Consider the following 16,257-nt stretch of genomic DNA (forward strand, 5'->3'; position numbering starts at 1 on the left):
GAGTTTCTCTTTGTTCAGAACATCGGTAAGAGGATGTCATGTACGCAGTTCATTGGCAACCTGGAAGGACTGAACGACGGCCAAGATTTTCACAAGGATCTGCTTAAAGTAAGCTCATGTCTAAAATAGCAAACACACACATACACACACACATGCTGTCATGCACAGACACACATCTCAAATGAGAGCGAGCAGACTGTGTGTGCCAGCATTGTATTGTCCCTCAGATATGTGCGACTGAGCCTGGCTGTCTGGCCTGCGCTCACTGCCAGCTGGCATTGCTCTCATCTCCAGAGGCCTCCAATCAGAGGCCTGCCGGGGCCCGCCACTTCCTGGTACACTCCAGCTATGGCGCACGCTGAAAGACTAATTGTTATGTGATCTGGAGACGAAGAGACGTAGCCTGCCCTCGGGTATCTGTGCGTGATTTCAGCAGCATTAGATTAGGATATTAGCTTAACCCAGCTGAGTCTGGCTGCAATAGATTGTAACCCATCAGACAGGGTTCAGACAGAGGCTTGGGGCCACATGATGTGGCGAAATAACCCAATCAGTGCAGGCTGTTTGTCCATTGGTGCGCCTAATGATGATGTCGTTGATTAGTTTTGTCTGCATAGTGGTCCGTCAACATGCCACAGGGCCCCAGAGTGCAAGTCAACAAGTTGTGTTAGGGTATTTATATATCATGAGAGAGAGAGAGAGAGAGAGAGAGAGAGGCCACATCATTCTGCTGAAATGAATTTCGAAATGAAAAGCTGTTATTAAGGGCAGATACTATCCATGCGACCGGGAGCTAAGCGAGGCAGAGAGTGAAACAAACGGTCCCACAGACGTGCATTAGCTGTTTTATTAATGCTGGATCCAGGAACAGTCATTTTAATCATGCCTTTCACTTTCCACAAGCTCTTTAAGTCTCTTTCTCTCTCGATGAGACTCTTTTTTTACCCTCAAGCTACACTCTCGTTTCTCTCATTCCCTTGTTCTCTGATTCTCTAAATGTTCTGCCGGCCCACTCTCGCTTGCTCCTTATCTTGGCTCTGTTAAGCTGCCGTGCAGTTTAATCTCCATCCTCAGGCTGTGTCTCACTGCCACCTTTATCTGCACTCTTTCACCTCCACCCAGTTCTGCCTCCCCACTCCTGACCAGTCATCTCTCCTAACGCTCTCTGTCATCTGCTTTTCTTTCTTCTCTCCTGGATTGTGTTGCACCAGCTAATATACATGATTAAATTTGAGAATTATGTCTGTTCTATGTTCTTACAACAGGTTATTTACTAAATCAAGTCGCACTACAGAACTGACATGCCTCTAAAGCTTTAGTGTGTAACTTTTTGATCCCATGACTCTTTGGATGCTTTTATATAGACCTTAGTGGTCCCCTAATACTGTATCTGAAGTCTCTTTTATATAGACCTTAGTGGTCCCCTAATACTGTATCTGAAGTCTCTTTTATATAGACCTTAGTGGTCCCCTAATACTGTATCTGAAGTCTCTTTTATATAGACCTTAGTGGTCCCCTAATACTGTATCTGAAGTCTCTTTTATATAGACCTTAGTGGTCCCCTAATACTGTATCTGAAGTATCTTTTATATAGACCTTAGTGGTCCCCTAATACTGTATCTGAAGTCTCTTTTATATAGACCTTAGTGGTCCCCTAATACTGTATCTGAAGTCTCTTTTATATAGACCTTAGTGGTCCCTAATACTGTATCTGAAGTCTCTTTTATATAGACCTTAGTGGTCCCCTAATACTGTATCTGAAGTCTCTTTTATATAGGCCTTAGTGGTCCCCTAATACTGTATCTGAAGTCTCTTTTATATAGACCTTAGTGGTCCCCTAATACTGTATCTGAAGTCTCTTTTATACAGACCTTAGTGGTCCCCTAATACTGTATCTGAAGTCTCTTTTATTTAACTGCCACTTTGCTCGTTTGAAAGCCATGATGTCTCTCTCTCTCTCTCTCTCTCTCTCTCTCATGGGTGGGCCAAATTCTCTGGGTGGGCAAAGCAGAGAAAGGGGAGGTAACCTTGCTCCTTATGACCTCATAAGGAGAAGATTCCTGATTGGCCCATCTGAGCTTTCATTTTCTCAAAGGCAGAGCAGGATACCCAGGGCTCGGTTTACACCTATCACCATTTCTAGCCACTATTAATGTTAAAAAACCTCATAAAGTGAAATTTTCATGCCATGGGACCTTTAATGAACATCCGTTACATTCAAGCCATTGAGCCATGAGTTGCTACTATCAGCTCCACACAACTCTCTTTATTTATTTCTCAGTAGGACTATGTTCAGAAGATTGTGTCGTCCGGTGACTTTCCCGCACAGAAACTTGAGTGAAGATAATGACCTCTTCTGAAGAGTCCATCATGTTTTTTTAATCATTCGTGTCCTCCCTGGCTACTAGCAACTGTGTGGGGGTTATATTCCCTGTAACACTCTTCAGTCAAAACCGGTCACATATTAAGGAGCTAGTTTTGTCACTTAGCTGCACAACGGTTACACTTGGCAGTTAGTAGGTGTAAATATTGAACAACTAAACCTCTACGGAAGAGCTCGTTTTTGTAGTGCAACTTAATTGTAAAGCTTGAATCTCCTCTTTGTACCATTTCCTTTCTTGTTTATTCTATCCCTTTTTCTCTGGTATCTCACAATCATTTCCTGCAACAAAATAAATGCCATTCCATTCCCCCTCCCTCCATCCTTCCCTCATTTCCTCCACTTATTTTCTTGCTTTTCCATTTCCCCTGGTCTGTGTCTGTTATCTGTGTTTGTATGTGCTGTAAATACATTAGGAATGAGCCTCAGAAATCCGTCACTCTGTCTTCTTTTCTCCCTGGTGCTCGTTATATAGCAACACACTCGGGTTCTGTATATCTCACACATTGTCCCAGACTCACCTTGTTTCGTCTGTCAACAGCATCATAGCGACCATTGTGCTTCCATCACATCTTTGCTTCGTTTCTCTATCGTCCTTCTGTCCCTCTTTCCTTGCCTTATTTCTCAGATTAACGTGTTTCACATTATCATCCAAACCCTTGTACCTCTTACTTGTTTTACAGAAAGTTATAAGTTATTCATTTATTCTTTCTAATTTCCCATCTAGAACTTAATTTTCATATCTGTCTTTACATATTTATCTATACAATATCGTTTTTAAATGTACATTAGAAAGTATTTTTCACCACCATTGTCCTTACTCCACAGCAGTAAAAGAAATCTCTTTTGTTGGTATTTATTTTGGTGGATAGTCAATTCATACAACAATACGATGTAGCAACATGTCTTTGATAATGTCTCCCAGTCTGCATTATTTTTCCTACAAAAAAATGGGTTTTTTTTGGCCGGTGTGGAGGGTTTACAAGGTTGGAAAAAGAGTGATCGCCTCTTTAAGAAAACCTTGATCAGATATTTCTTTCTTTCTAAATTGCACAGCAGCAAGTGTTTTATGTTTTGGTTTTTAGCAATGCTAGTCGCATGGCTCTTATGTAAGGCAATGTCTGTTGGTCGGTCCACCATTTTGGCCCAGACTGAAATATCTAACTATTTAACATATTGCTATGAAATGTTGTAGACATTCGTGCTCCCCAGAGGATGAACCCCAATGACTTTAGTGATCCTCTGACTTTTGATCTCGTGCCACTAGGACGATGACATACGTGCTTTTGAGTGAAATATCTCAAGAACCACTGGATGGATTGCCATGAAATTTTGGTTCATGATCATGGTGTAGAGAGGATCCCTTCATCCCTTTTTTCTGTGGCACTACCTGCAGGTCAAAGTGTGACATATGTCAGCATCCACTACATGGATTCACGGTCAGGCTCCCCTCAGAATTACTTGAACTTTGATCATCCTCAGACTTTTCTTCCATACTTTGGTTTATGACCAAATACCTGCAAAATAATGACATTCCCTTTAGAGTCAGAAAATATTGGCACTACACAAAATGATTTATACTTTTGATTATGAACTCAATACAAATTGTGAACTAATTATAGTGCTTTTCAAGGATATTTGTTATGTCTTTCTATATATAATAATGACACAGAGCAGAATTGTTTAATACATTTAATGATGCATTTCAGACTTAGGTTTGACATTTATACATTTATTCAAAGTTATATAAAAGTCAAAACTCTGCATTAATGTGGGCTACATCCATCATAACGCACAGTAAAATGTGATTATTTAAGACTGTGCCATATGTTGAGTCTTTACTCTGAGGGACAGGAGGAAACAGTGCTGAGCCCTGTAGCTAAAACAGAATATCAGCTGCCTGGTGGACTGGAAAATAATAAGAGGGGCTTTGCATCCCCATGACACCTCCTGCCACCTCTGTCCCTACCCTCTGTCTCTCAGCATCAATTAGTTCCACCGTTTTTTTTTGCTTCTATAACTCTCTCGATTGTCGCTGATTTTTCCTCTCTCTTAATTATTCCTTTTCTTTCTCTTTTGATTAAACCTTGTGATATGTTCACATTAGCACCACAATAGAGGAGCAGAATGGAGCAATCTCCTGAACTGAGCGTGTGCAGCTTTGGCTTCAAAACCCTCTGTTTCTATATGTTATTTCTTTAAACAAATATACAAATGTGTACAGTGTATGCATATCACAGGAAAGATGCTAGGAAAAATGAAGAAAGAAAAACACCCATTCCCTAATCCCTCCCTCAAACCACATCTAACCCGAACAAGCACACACAGTCTGGAGTTCCAACAAAGAGATAGGTGCTGGAAGTTAGGTTAAATAGAAACAGAACGTAAATACAGAGATAAGTAAAAAGCCGATAGTAATCTCAAAATGAAATAAAAAACAAACGAGTAACTGGGGAGTAACCTGCTAGGCAAGCTGGGGGAACGCATATTAATGTTAAAAAACCTCTTAAAGTGAAATTTACATGCTATGGGACCTTTAAGGATTTTGGACAGAGTTTGAAAGACCTCCCTCCAGACTAGGGCAAGGCTCCACAGAACATGTGGATAAGGGAGGCTACGCTAATTCTACATACATCACAACAGGGTTTCACCTCAGGATAGAATCAAGATAGTTTGGATTTGGATATATGGGCCCTATGGACCCTCTCTTATACACTTTCCAGCACACCAACATAATACTTGGAAAGACTTATCTTTTTACTTTAACATTTTTGTTGCTGGGCATTATGTGCACATTGGGTTTTTAGAGGCTTTTTTGTTATCAGCTGCCTGCTGCAGCTAAAAATGATATGAGAGCAACAAGAGTGAACCAAAACTGTGAAGTTACAGGATGGTAAACCCAAACAATGAGCTGAAAGATGCTAAAACGCTTCAATCAAGCTGAGGGGAGCTCGGGGGATAATTATCTGGGGATCAGTATGAGCGACTTCGAGAGATATTGCTGTCAGCAGAATTATTTTAGTTTTTCTTAAAAATGTGTTGTAGACTTTGATCAATGTCAGTGCATTAAACAGCATTGTAAAGGTAAAGTGGAAACTGTCGCGCCTGAAGTTATTTTTTGTTGTTGCTTTGTTTTGTTGAGGCCCAACGCAGAGCAGAATTAAATCATGCATGAGTTTCCAACCATATGTTCATGTAACTTGATTGAAAGTTGATTAAGTTTTATATACTAATTTAAATCGAATGAAATGTTCCTAGAATATGAAAATGACAATATGATTGTACTGAGCTGATAGTTGTGCATGTCACTACATCCCAACAGTAACAGGATAGATGGAGGTTGCACACAGTGCACATGTCTATTCGAGTACTGATGGCTTGTTTGTCTCAATTAGCGTGTTCTTGTTCCAGGGTTCATAATGAGGCAATAAACTATTTTATTGCGCTCCAGAGGATATTTCCGTCCGCAGTTACCCACACCAGACTATCAGTCAGGGGAGATGTGACAGGCTGACAGGCTGCTCACAAACCGAGCACAGAGGCCAGTCGACAACATTCACCCGCAATCACATACCTGTAATACTCAGACATCCAGGTCATCCATAGTTGGAAGAGAAAACAAACCAAACTCTAAAAGTATTCTCCATGGAAAATATTCATCACAGTTTACAGAAAAAAAGATTCTGTTTCCACTTTGACTTAGTCTGTAAGTTTTCTAGTGCAATGAGAAATTATTATTACATGTCATTTAGCTGACGCTTTTATCCAAGGCGACTTACAATTGCTATATATGTCAGAGGTTTCACGCTTCTGGAGCAACTAGGGCAGGGATCTTCCATAGGGGGTCCGGGACCCCTAGGGGGTCCTCAGAGTCACTGCAGGGGGGCCTCCAAATTATTTTACATTTTTTGAAAGTTGTCAAAAATTAAAAAGTCTCAACATGATTCCAACATATTACTAGCAAATATAAATCCCCACTGATGATAGGCTTACTGGCCAATAGGTAATGTAGTCACTAAGCCATCCACAGATACAGTTCATCCCAAAGGAGTGACTGTTCCACATGTGTGTTTAACATTAAAACATGATTTATAAAATCATGCCAACAAGTATTAGGCTATTTGAGTAGCTTAATATTCTATGCAAAACATGTATCTATAAATGCTTTAGGCTTCCCTAAAAGTTATTTACAGACCCCGGCCTGCTGTGAGGTAAACTCAGATCATCCACACCAAAGGTATATGTCATTATCTGGTTAAAGTTACGATGCTGGACATCGTTGGCATTTTGGGAAAAATGCTCATTAGCTCTCAGCTAGATCAATACCACTCTCGTTTTTGTTGGCTAAATATGAAGCTACAGCCAGACTGTTAGGTTCGCTTAGCAAAAAGGCTGGTCTGAAGGGCCCACTAGAACCTCTAAACCTGACTTATTAATTATGTCTTGTTTGTTTAACTGAAACTGTGTTTTATGTGCTGGACTATTTCTTTGCTCTAAGCAGTTGCCAGGCAACCATCAAAAATAGTCCAGCACGTAATCAACGATGAAACGGTAAATTAAACAAGATGTAACGTGTTGATTAGAAACATTTAGAGAGTAGAATGTGTTACCTTTGGACAGAGCCAGGCTAGCTGTTTCCCCCTGTTTCCAGTCTTTGTGCTAAGCTAAGCTAACCAACCGTCATATTTAACCAACACATATTAGAGTGCTGTCAATCTTCTCATCTAACCTCCCACCAGAAAGCAAATAAGTGTATTTCCCAAAGATGTGTAAACTATTTCTTTAAGAATTTGACATCAACATTGTGAATACATATCGAAAAAAAATGAGCCAAAGTTAATTTTGTGAACCAGAAACCATGCGGTACTGTAATTTGTCCACTTTTATACTTAATCTAGTTGTTTATTTCTTTGCTTACTCATTTTGGTCAAAGCAGTTTTCGCAGCACTGCAGTGTTTGGACCTTATGTGTCCGTAAGCGGCTCAATGTTTGGGCAATTACCTCAAAAAGAAATGATGAAGACTTGTGGTCCCAATGCCACAATAAGCTTTTAAGCCTCCATAACCACTTCTTGTTCCTTTATACCAGCTTGCATGGAAAACAGAGCTGCTGTGTAGCTACCGCAGCTCCCTGCAGAGTCGGAAACTCTGGCTGCCGGCCCAAGCTAGTGCTTTAGAGGAAACTTTCTTTCTTTATTGTGAGGCTCAGAGATGCATAGGTTTGCACTCCTCTCTCTCTCTCTCTCTCTCTCTCTCTCTCTCTCTCTCTCTCTCTCTCTCTCTCTCTCTTCAGCACTGCTCAGGGCTTAAAGCTTGAAGAGTGATCTAACGATGCACTGAAGTAGGTTACCAGCCCGCATCAGAGCAGGAGAACAAATTCCGCTGGAATGAAAATGTTGTACAGCTCAATCAAGACGCCCGAACCGCGCTCCTCCAACAGTAATTAGGTGCACTGATGTTATCGATTGCGCAGCAGCATTGATGGCTAGGGAAAAGACGGATGACTTATTTGTATTTGTAAATGAGGGAGACGGAACCATTCTTGAATGAGTCGCTGCTGTCAGTCCGGCAATAGCTATGAATGTGTCTGAAATCTGCACAGCAGCTTTAGTGCCAGTGTTCGACGGCCTCGCCAGCCTGGGCAAAGACAAGCAGGTCATGTCTGAGGGGTGAGAGAAACCAAAGACAGATACTACTTTTTTTACTCTTATCATTACACGTTCAGTGTGTACAGCGAGGAAATGTCACTGTGTAAATGGTAAAACACATTTTAATAAAATTCTTGCAGGAGAAGGGACAGAGAGAGGGTAGTGAAAGAGAGAGAGAGTGTGAAGAAGAGGCAGCTGCTGAGGTCAGCAGAGACGTGAGGATGTGGATCCTCTCCCCCTCTCCCAGCGCTGTCTGGACCCTCCATGAGTGACAGAGGGAGAGATTTAGACAGGATGTGAAATATTGAGTGGGATGGAGAGACTGACAGCAGACAGGAATACTGATAGAAGGCATAAGGTAAAAAAAGACGGCTGATTTATTTGGCCTTTTACCGTCGTTTGGTTTGCTTTTGGGAAGCAGGTGTTGTGCAATCTGCTGCAGAGTCGTTTGAGTACCTCTGGGTTAAGTGCTTTGTTTAAAGGCAACTCAATGGTTTTCTTGGGATTCAAGCTACAAGCCCACAAGCTGCTGCTGCTGCCGCCCGCAGAGTGTAAGGGAGGAAGACTAAGAGGACTGACGAGGACGAGAGGCAGCTACAGAAATCAACACGGAAGCTTTGACCTCCTCCTGTAACAGGCTGTCCTCTCGACGCAGGTTTTGGGTTTCACAGTCCAAGGTTAGCTCCACTTCCTCCTCCCCCGGCTCGCTGATGTTCCTTTATATCCTCGTGATTAAAGTCACGGCTCGCCAACATGTCCACCCCTGATGGCGCATGTCGAAAGACAGACGCCGGTCTTGAGGGAGGGACGGGCTTCCTTCGGTCACAGCAGCACCCATTAAACTTTTATTACGTTTTAAATTTAGCAAAGGACATGCAACGCAGAAGAAAAGCAGGAGGACGAGGTTGTCAATTGGACAACAACGAATACACCGGTGCAGTTCATTACACAGAGGTTTGGACGCATTCATTTTAATAGTTAATGCGCCTAAACCTTTGTGTGATGAAACAACAACAGAAGGAATAGAAAGAAGTAGAGCATTAAACAATGTCTGTTTTCTGAGGGTTGTAGGAAGTGGTTTAGGTGGATGATGAGCACGCAAGGTGCAGGACTATGGTTCACATCCGGCGCCTTGCACGGGGGTGCCACCATTACTTTGATGAAGGTTAGGGAAAGATTGTGGTCCCAGAGTAAACACGTCCTGTCTCGTGCTTGAAGTCCCTTTTTGACCTGCTCCCCCTGGCAATGTGTTCGCCACTGTACACCTCATTCAATAAAGTGGTGTGGAAGACGCAAGCTTGTGACCAGGAGGTCGTAGGTTCAATCCCCAGACCCGACAGGATAAAATCTGGGTGGGGAAAGTGAAAGAGCAGCGCTTGTCCCTCTCTCGTTATCCCTTGAGCCAGGCCCTTAACCTCCAACTGCTCCAGTGGAGCTGCTCAGTGCGCAGTACAGCCACAGTCTGCTCAGGTCAGACTGTGGCTGTACTGCGTAGCTTCCAGATATGAATGTGTAACTGTGTGAATCTTGCAAATGAGAATTTGTTCTCAAACGGCTTACCTGGATAAAAAATAAAAAGAGTTATTGTGAGGGGGGAATAAAGCTCTGCAAACTCATTAGCTTATTTCTAATGGGACAAAATGTTTATGGTTTATTCAAAAGACGTTTTCGTACCATCGACTCCTGTCTCATAACCTGTCTCATTTGCAAACCAAGCAGTTCATACTCCGACAGAGGAGGTTAAATAAAAGTGAATGATCCAACACTCACAGCTAATAAGCTACGATACTTTTTCTGGCTCTCCATCCCATCTCGGGAAACTGAGCTCTGAATCTTTTGTTTTGATTTTCAGACTTAAAGGGGTGATAGAATGATTATATAATGAAGATGGCTCTATTTGGAACAAGAGCTTTTCTTCCAAATATGGTATGCTCCTGAATATTTAGAATGAGCTGCGCACTGATTGGTTTGAGCGAACCACATAGAAACACATGGGAGACTCGACGGCAGGTCTCACTGCAAAGTTATACATTGTTTGTCAGGCTATTTCGTTATTAAATTCACTTCTGAGACAACTATATAAAGATCAAATATGGGCCGTTTTACGAAAATGGATGGCTAATTGCAAATTTGGTAAGACTGTGTGTCGGAGTTCAGCGGCTGGTGCTGCCTGTGTTGCTGTTTCGCCGCCCGGCCTGCCTTCCTCCACAGACCACAGTCCTTCACACGGCTGGCAGCCCACAGCACTCCATACCCGCGCAAAGTCACAGTTTTTTGGGCTAATGGACTACCAAACGCCGCTGCCCTGACAGAGCTCCAGGGCCTGCAGCTCCCCTCTTCCTGCTAGCTAAATGGCCCGTGTGTGAGAGTGAGAGCGCGGTCAGCGAGCTTGTTACACCAGCAATCTCTTACAACAGTTCCAGTTAATCTCGGCTGGCTGTCAGCATAACTAGCTATATTTACAGTTTGAATTTTGTCACGCCACTTATACAATATGTACCTAAAGGTCTTATAAAGCTAACAACAGTGTCCGATTTAAAGTTAATGAATATTTGTGAAGATTAGCTAGGGGTTTCGTTAGCTGCGACTGTCCCTTCAATCCTAGCTATGTGTAGCTAGCTACAAATCACGGATAGTTAGCTTCATTTTTGGTTGTAATTCGAGTATATTTACAGTTTGAATTTCGTCATGCCACTTATACAACATCTGCCTAAATGTCTTATAAAGCTAACAACAGTGTCCGATTTAAAGTTAATGAATATTTGTGAAGATTAGCTAGGGGTTTCGTTAGCTGCGACTGTCCCTTCAATCCTAGCTATGTGTAGCTAACTACAAATCACGGATAGTTAGCTTCATTTTTGGTTGTAATTCGAGTATATTTACAGTTTGAATTTCGTCATGCCACTTATACAACATCTGCCTAAATGTCTTATAAAGCTAACAACGGTGTCCGATTTCAAGTTAATGAATTTTTGTGAATTCTAAGAGTTGGCTAGCTAGCTCTCATTGAAAGAGCTCCATTCAGCCGCAGGCTCTATCAATGAGACTCGCGGACAAGCGGCGTTTATTTCCCCAATCGTTTGTTTTAATAACTCAACACTTTATAATTACACACATTACAAGAGTAACTGGAACCTGTGCTAAGAGATTGCTGGTGTAACAAGCTCGCTGACCGCGCTCTCACTCACACACACCTGGCATTTAGCTAGCAGGAAGAGGGGAGCTGCAGGCCCTGGAGCTCTGTCAGAGCAGCGGCGTTTTGGTATGGAGTGCTGTGGGCTGCCAGCCATGTCGGAGCTCCATTTACCTCACAGCAGGCCGGGGTCTGTGAAGGAAGGCAGCCCCGGCCGCTGAACTCCTTGAGATCTGCGCGAAGACTAAGACTAAGCTGATCTCAGGTCAGTTGTGTAGCCTATGTAAATGTTGGGGCGTGACAAACACAGAGACTAGAGCCAAATGAGGAGGAGCCGCCGAGTTGACGTCAACTAGGCGGCTCGTTGAGATTTGCCCGTTTTCAGAGGCAGTTTCAAATTGTGAGATTTGCAGAGGAAAGAGGTGTCATTGGGATTTTGAGGTTCTATGTATGTCCTAGATACCCACTAAACTGTCATTATTCAACTATGACAAGGTAAAATCGTTTTTTGCATAAAATCAGTCCAATCAATACAAGTCTGTGATTGACAGAGTGATTCAATGTCCCGTCACACTCCTGTAGCTCATGTTGTCCCGGTTACTCCCTCTCAAGTCAATAATTCCATTGGGGCGATTTCTCTTGGGGACACACATCATCAATTTGTCTTGTAAGCAAAGGTTTCTGTCAGATGCTCAATTTTCTGAGTTGCCTCCTTTTTTTTTTTTTTTTGCTGCTTCCCCTTTTTGTTATGGTTTGTCTTTTGTTTATTTTTCTGGGCGTAATCATTGAAAGGAATTTGAAAATTTGGCTCCATGTCCGCTTTAGGGCACTTAAAGTGTTCTTTTTAGATATTTGCTGCAGAGGTCATGTTTGGTTGCTTTTTAAATTAGATTTTGGTGTGGGAATAATTTCACTGAATGCAGAGAAGATTTGTGTCGGCCCTTGTCGGTGGCTTATCAGACGATTTTACATGTTGAATTGGCGGCGGCCCCCCCGTCGGTGAGAGAAATCTCTTGGCTGTTCAGCTTAAAGCGTAACTCTCGCCAAAATGCAACCTGTGGTCTTTTTGTGAATGTACACGAGTCAAACTTTGGTTTAAAAGCATATTTAGGACAGAATCGCCACTTTTAAGATTTACCGTATTCTTGTTTTTGGGTCAAATGGCCTTTTTGAATGGGAGTGCTAGGGGCACTTTTTCTGCTAGTCTCAAAAGAGCTATTTTTAAAACACTAAGAAGGCTCGACACAACATGAAACTATGCTCAAAGTATCACCAGGGGCTCTACACCTTAACGAAAGCATTGACAACGTTGTTTGTTTACCCAGAGTTTACTAAAAAGAAAGGTTTTGAACAACTCACCGTAGCTCTGGTTGTTTCTGGCCGCTGCCATTTTATCAGTCATAAACAATCGATTTCCGAATGCAACGTAACAGGGAGGAGAGTAACGACGGAAAGCTCCTAAAGTTTAGTTCTATATAAATGCAGAGATTATTTGTTGTTTTGTCGTTAGTGAAAACCAATATTGACCTTGTAGTTGTAAAAGGAGCCTCATATTGAGTCCGTTCATTCGCATTCGGATATCGACTCGTTTTGACTGCTGAGGTGGTAGCGGCCGGAAACAACCAGAGCTACGGTGAGTTGTTCAAAACCTTTCTTTTTAGTAAACTCTGGGTACACAAACAACGTTGTCAATGCTTTCGTTAAGGTGTAGAGCCCCTGGTGATACTTGGGGCAAAGTCTCATGGTTGTGTCGAGCCTTCTTAGTGTTTTAAAAATAGCTATTTTGAGGCTAGCATGAAAGTGCCCCTATCAGTCCCATTCAAAAGGCCATTTGACCCAAAAAACGAAAATGCGGTAAATCTTAAAAGTGGCGCTTCCATCCTAAATATGCTTTTAAACCAAAGTTTGACTCATGTACATTCACAAAAAGACCCTAAGTTGCATTTTGGCGAGAGTTAGGCTTTAAGCGAATCGGTGCACAAGAACAAAAACAGAAGTGAGGAAATCAAGCAAACGACTAAATTCAAGAGGGCGTGAGATTGATGATTTTATTTTCATTGAGCTCATTAGCAGAAACAGTTGTTTGTCTTATTGTTCACTAGCGCACAGTAAATATAATTTGTTGTTAATGTGGTAGCTGGCAAACTAGTGTCTTGAGTCCGTCCTGCCAGCCTTCCGGTATCCCTTTTTGAATGACGAATACAGACTACCGCCACATGCTGGTGTGGAGAGTTATTTCCTCTCACGTAGGTGCAGAACGTACGTGCTAGTCGGCCGCTGGCTGTAGTCTTCGCTGTGTGTTCACGTGCATCTTTTTGGCCCAGACACAGGCGATGTGAGGCGACGCAACAGTCGGCCTTCGTCGCCGCTAGTTTTTTTATGTCGGTTTGGTGCATCTGGTCCCTTTAGACATGAAACTGACTCTGATCTCTCCCAACATGTTCAACTATTCCTTTAATTCACAGCGTTGCTGAAAACACACATCTTTTCACACTATCCCTGTCCTGCCCATTTTTTGTTGCATGTTTCCTTCTCCTCTCACTTTACCCGTCTCTCCCACAAGACTAGCACTGAATACTAATTTGCCATTGCGAGTATATTTAAAAAAAATAAAAAAAAGCATGCATGTGTGCGTAACCTCGCCTGCATTTGTGTTTTTTGTGTGTGTGTGTGTGTGTGTGTGTGTGTGTGTGTGTGTGTAAGAAGCAGACTGTGATTTGCTAGCAATGACTGAGAGAGGGAGGGAGGGAGGTACGCATTGAAGAAGCAAAGGCAGAGGGAGGCAGAGAGAGCGAGCGCACCGTCCCTATCGGCTTCGTTTTTTCGCTCCGCGATTCAGGCAGCCAGCTCTCCTTTCCTCTCCGCCTCCTCCTCCGCAGCAAAAGCAGCAGAAGCAAGGAGAAGGGAAGCAAGACGAGCGCTGGATTGGACGTAAATATTGCAACAGATAGATAAACCAGACATCCACGTTCTTCACACAGCAGAAGAGGAAGGCATGAAGAGCAGCAGGAGGGCTGCATTTTTTCCCCTCAAACCCACCAAACGTACGATGCGAAGAGACTAAAACCAAAGAGTCTGAGAGAAAATACTGACTGAGACAAGTGGATCACAGAGGAGGGGGTAAACAGTCACAGCGGACCTCCACACATGGACCGAGAGCAGCAGGAAGAAATTAGATAATCTGACAATCAGCACTGTGACTGTAAAACTGATGGTATCCATTTTACAGTGGGAGCAACAGGAACGTGCAGTGCTAAATCTCTGATTCTTCTCCATCCGCCTCTTTTTTCGTAGCATTTACTCCTCTTTAATTTATATCGTATTTTTGGGCTTGTGACGAAATCCACCTTGCTCTTTGGATTCCCGTCTCTGAAGTCCAAAGGCGGCTGTCCTCCCCTCCCACCCCTCTGTACCTCCCTCTATTGTGTGTGTGTGTGTGTGTGTGTGTGTGTGTGTGTGTGTGTTTTTAGTCTGTGTGTTTGTGTTCATATATGCATAAAGAGCTTACTGTAGGCCTGTGTGTGTTTTTTACCTCTTGATTTCCGCATTTTGCACCCATCTGTTTCACGCTGGTTGTCCGTTCACACCTCTGCTTTTCGTACCATCTGCGAAAGTGTGAGCTTTTGTCCCTCTGTGTGTGTTCGTGCAAGTGTGTACCACTGAGTGCAGGTTTAAGCATTCATCTCTGTAGTGTGTTGTCACTGGCTTTCTCTAAAAGAGGACAGCTGGACACCTTTGGGTAACTTGGCAGAGGCTCGTATCCTGCTGGGAGTGTGCGTTCACTCACCTCTACGCACAGTCACCTGGACAAAATTACACATTTAACTGCAGTTTATTTTCCATTTAAACTTCATAGACTGAGCGCTCACATTGGAAGAAAAGTGGTGGATGTATTGTCACCTGCGGAAGAAAGTCTCGCCTTCCTGATTTGCAGCAAAGGAGTCATTTCTGTACATGTATAATACATGGCTGCCTTATCAATAATTCAGCGTCATGTGGGCTCCCCGGTGTTGCCTGGTGGGCGTTGATCAAGACACTCAGGGGCGCGACTGTTAGGGTTTGATGCATGCTGATAGCCGCTGACAGCAGACTGATGATGTGTTGCCTCTCTGCGCGGTCTCCGCTGATCCCCGGCTGCTTTCAGTAACCGCTGAATTCACTTCCAGCTGTCTGTTGGCACATCCACATCAACTGGACCGCATCCAGATCAGACGATCATTTCACACTTTGGATCAACTTATTTTCTGCAGGACTTCAAAATAAAAGACTGAATCATTTGGACGGATTTTTTAATGTCCAGCGTTTTTTTCACCGTTGTCTCTGAGCATGATCGGTGTTAACAGCCTGCACTCTGCGGGGCGCCTACGCTCACGCTCTCTTTGCACGGTGCGCTACGGAAGGGACTTTCGCATGATGGACCCGTTTCGCTGTCCCAGAACCCCACGCTCACGTTCACTCAAACCCCTGGTGTTTCCAGACCTGCTGGGAAAGGCTCAGGACGGACAGAATCACCCGCAGGCCAGAAAGAGGAGGAAGGTACCGAAAAACTCTTGGTTATTTCCTGTTACTTTTACTTTTACAAGTCATTCAGACACATCGTTATTCATCACAAAAGTGCTGCTGATCCACATCTTCAAAACCAAATCCCCAAAAGACAGAGATTAATAATGTTTTCCTACTTTACTTTAAACGTGTCATGATAAATGATTTCTTACCCCAGATAACGTTGAATAATAGCTCATAATAGCTGGTGGATTGCTTATTTCAGCCACGTTTAACTCATCATCCTCACACAACAAACCAGTATTGCATTACAAATTCTGAAACTACTATTGTATTATTGATTTACCATCTATTTGTAAGATGTTTTTATACATCCACTCACATATGGATTGTAGAGCGTTTGATGAAGGAGGTAGGCCGGCTGCCAGCATATTGTGTCAAGCCACCAATCAAGGCTAATGGCTCTCAGTTGCTGGCACTCGGTGACGTTTATGAAGCAAGTAGGTGAAGGTGACGAACATCCATCCTTGTCTCAATGAGCCTCCAGACTGAGTGAGTCTGACTTGGAGTTATACTCCACCTCAATCAATCTTA

General features: G+C 43.0%; 1 protein-coding gene across 3 annotated transcripts in view; it reads left to right on the plus strand.

Annotated features, from left to right (window-relative positions):
- Positions 1-16,257, plus strand: part of LOC114547824 (PH and SEC7 domain-containing protein 1) — a 63,482-nt gene that overhangs the window by 25,395 nt on the left and 21,830 nt on the right. For all 3 annotated transcript variants that reach the window (XM_028567276.1, XM_028567277.1, XM_028567278.1), the window contains one exon: positions 19-108. In XM_028567276.1, the coding sequence (XP_028423077.1) occupies positions 19-108 (90 nt within the window). The remainder of the gene's footprint in view (positions 1-18; positions 109-16,257) is intronic.

The sequence above is a fragment of the Perca flavescens genome, chromosome 21, assembly GCF_004354835.1.
Source record: "Perca flavescens isolate YP-PL-M2 chromosome 21, PFLA_1.0, whole genome shotgun sequence".
In the NCBI taxonomy this organism is placed as follows: Eukaryota; Metazoa; Chordata; class Actinopteri; order Perciformes; family Percidae; genus Perca; species Perca flavescens.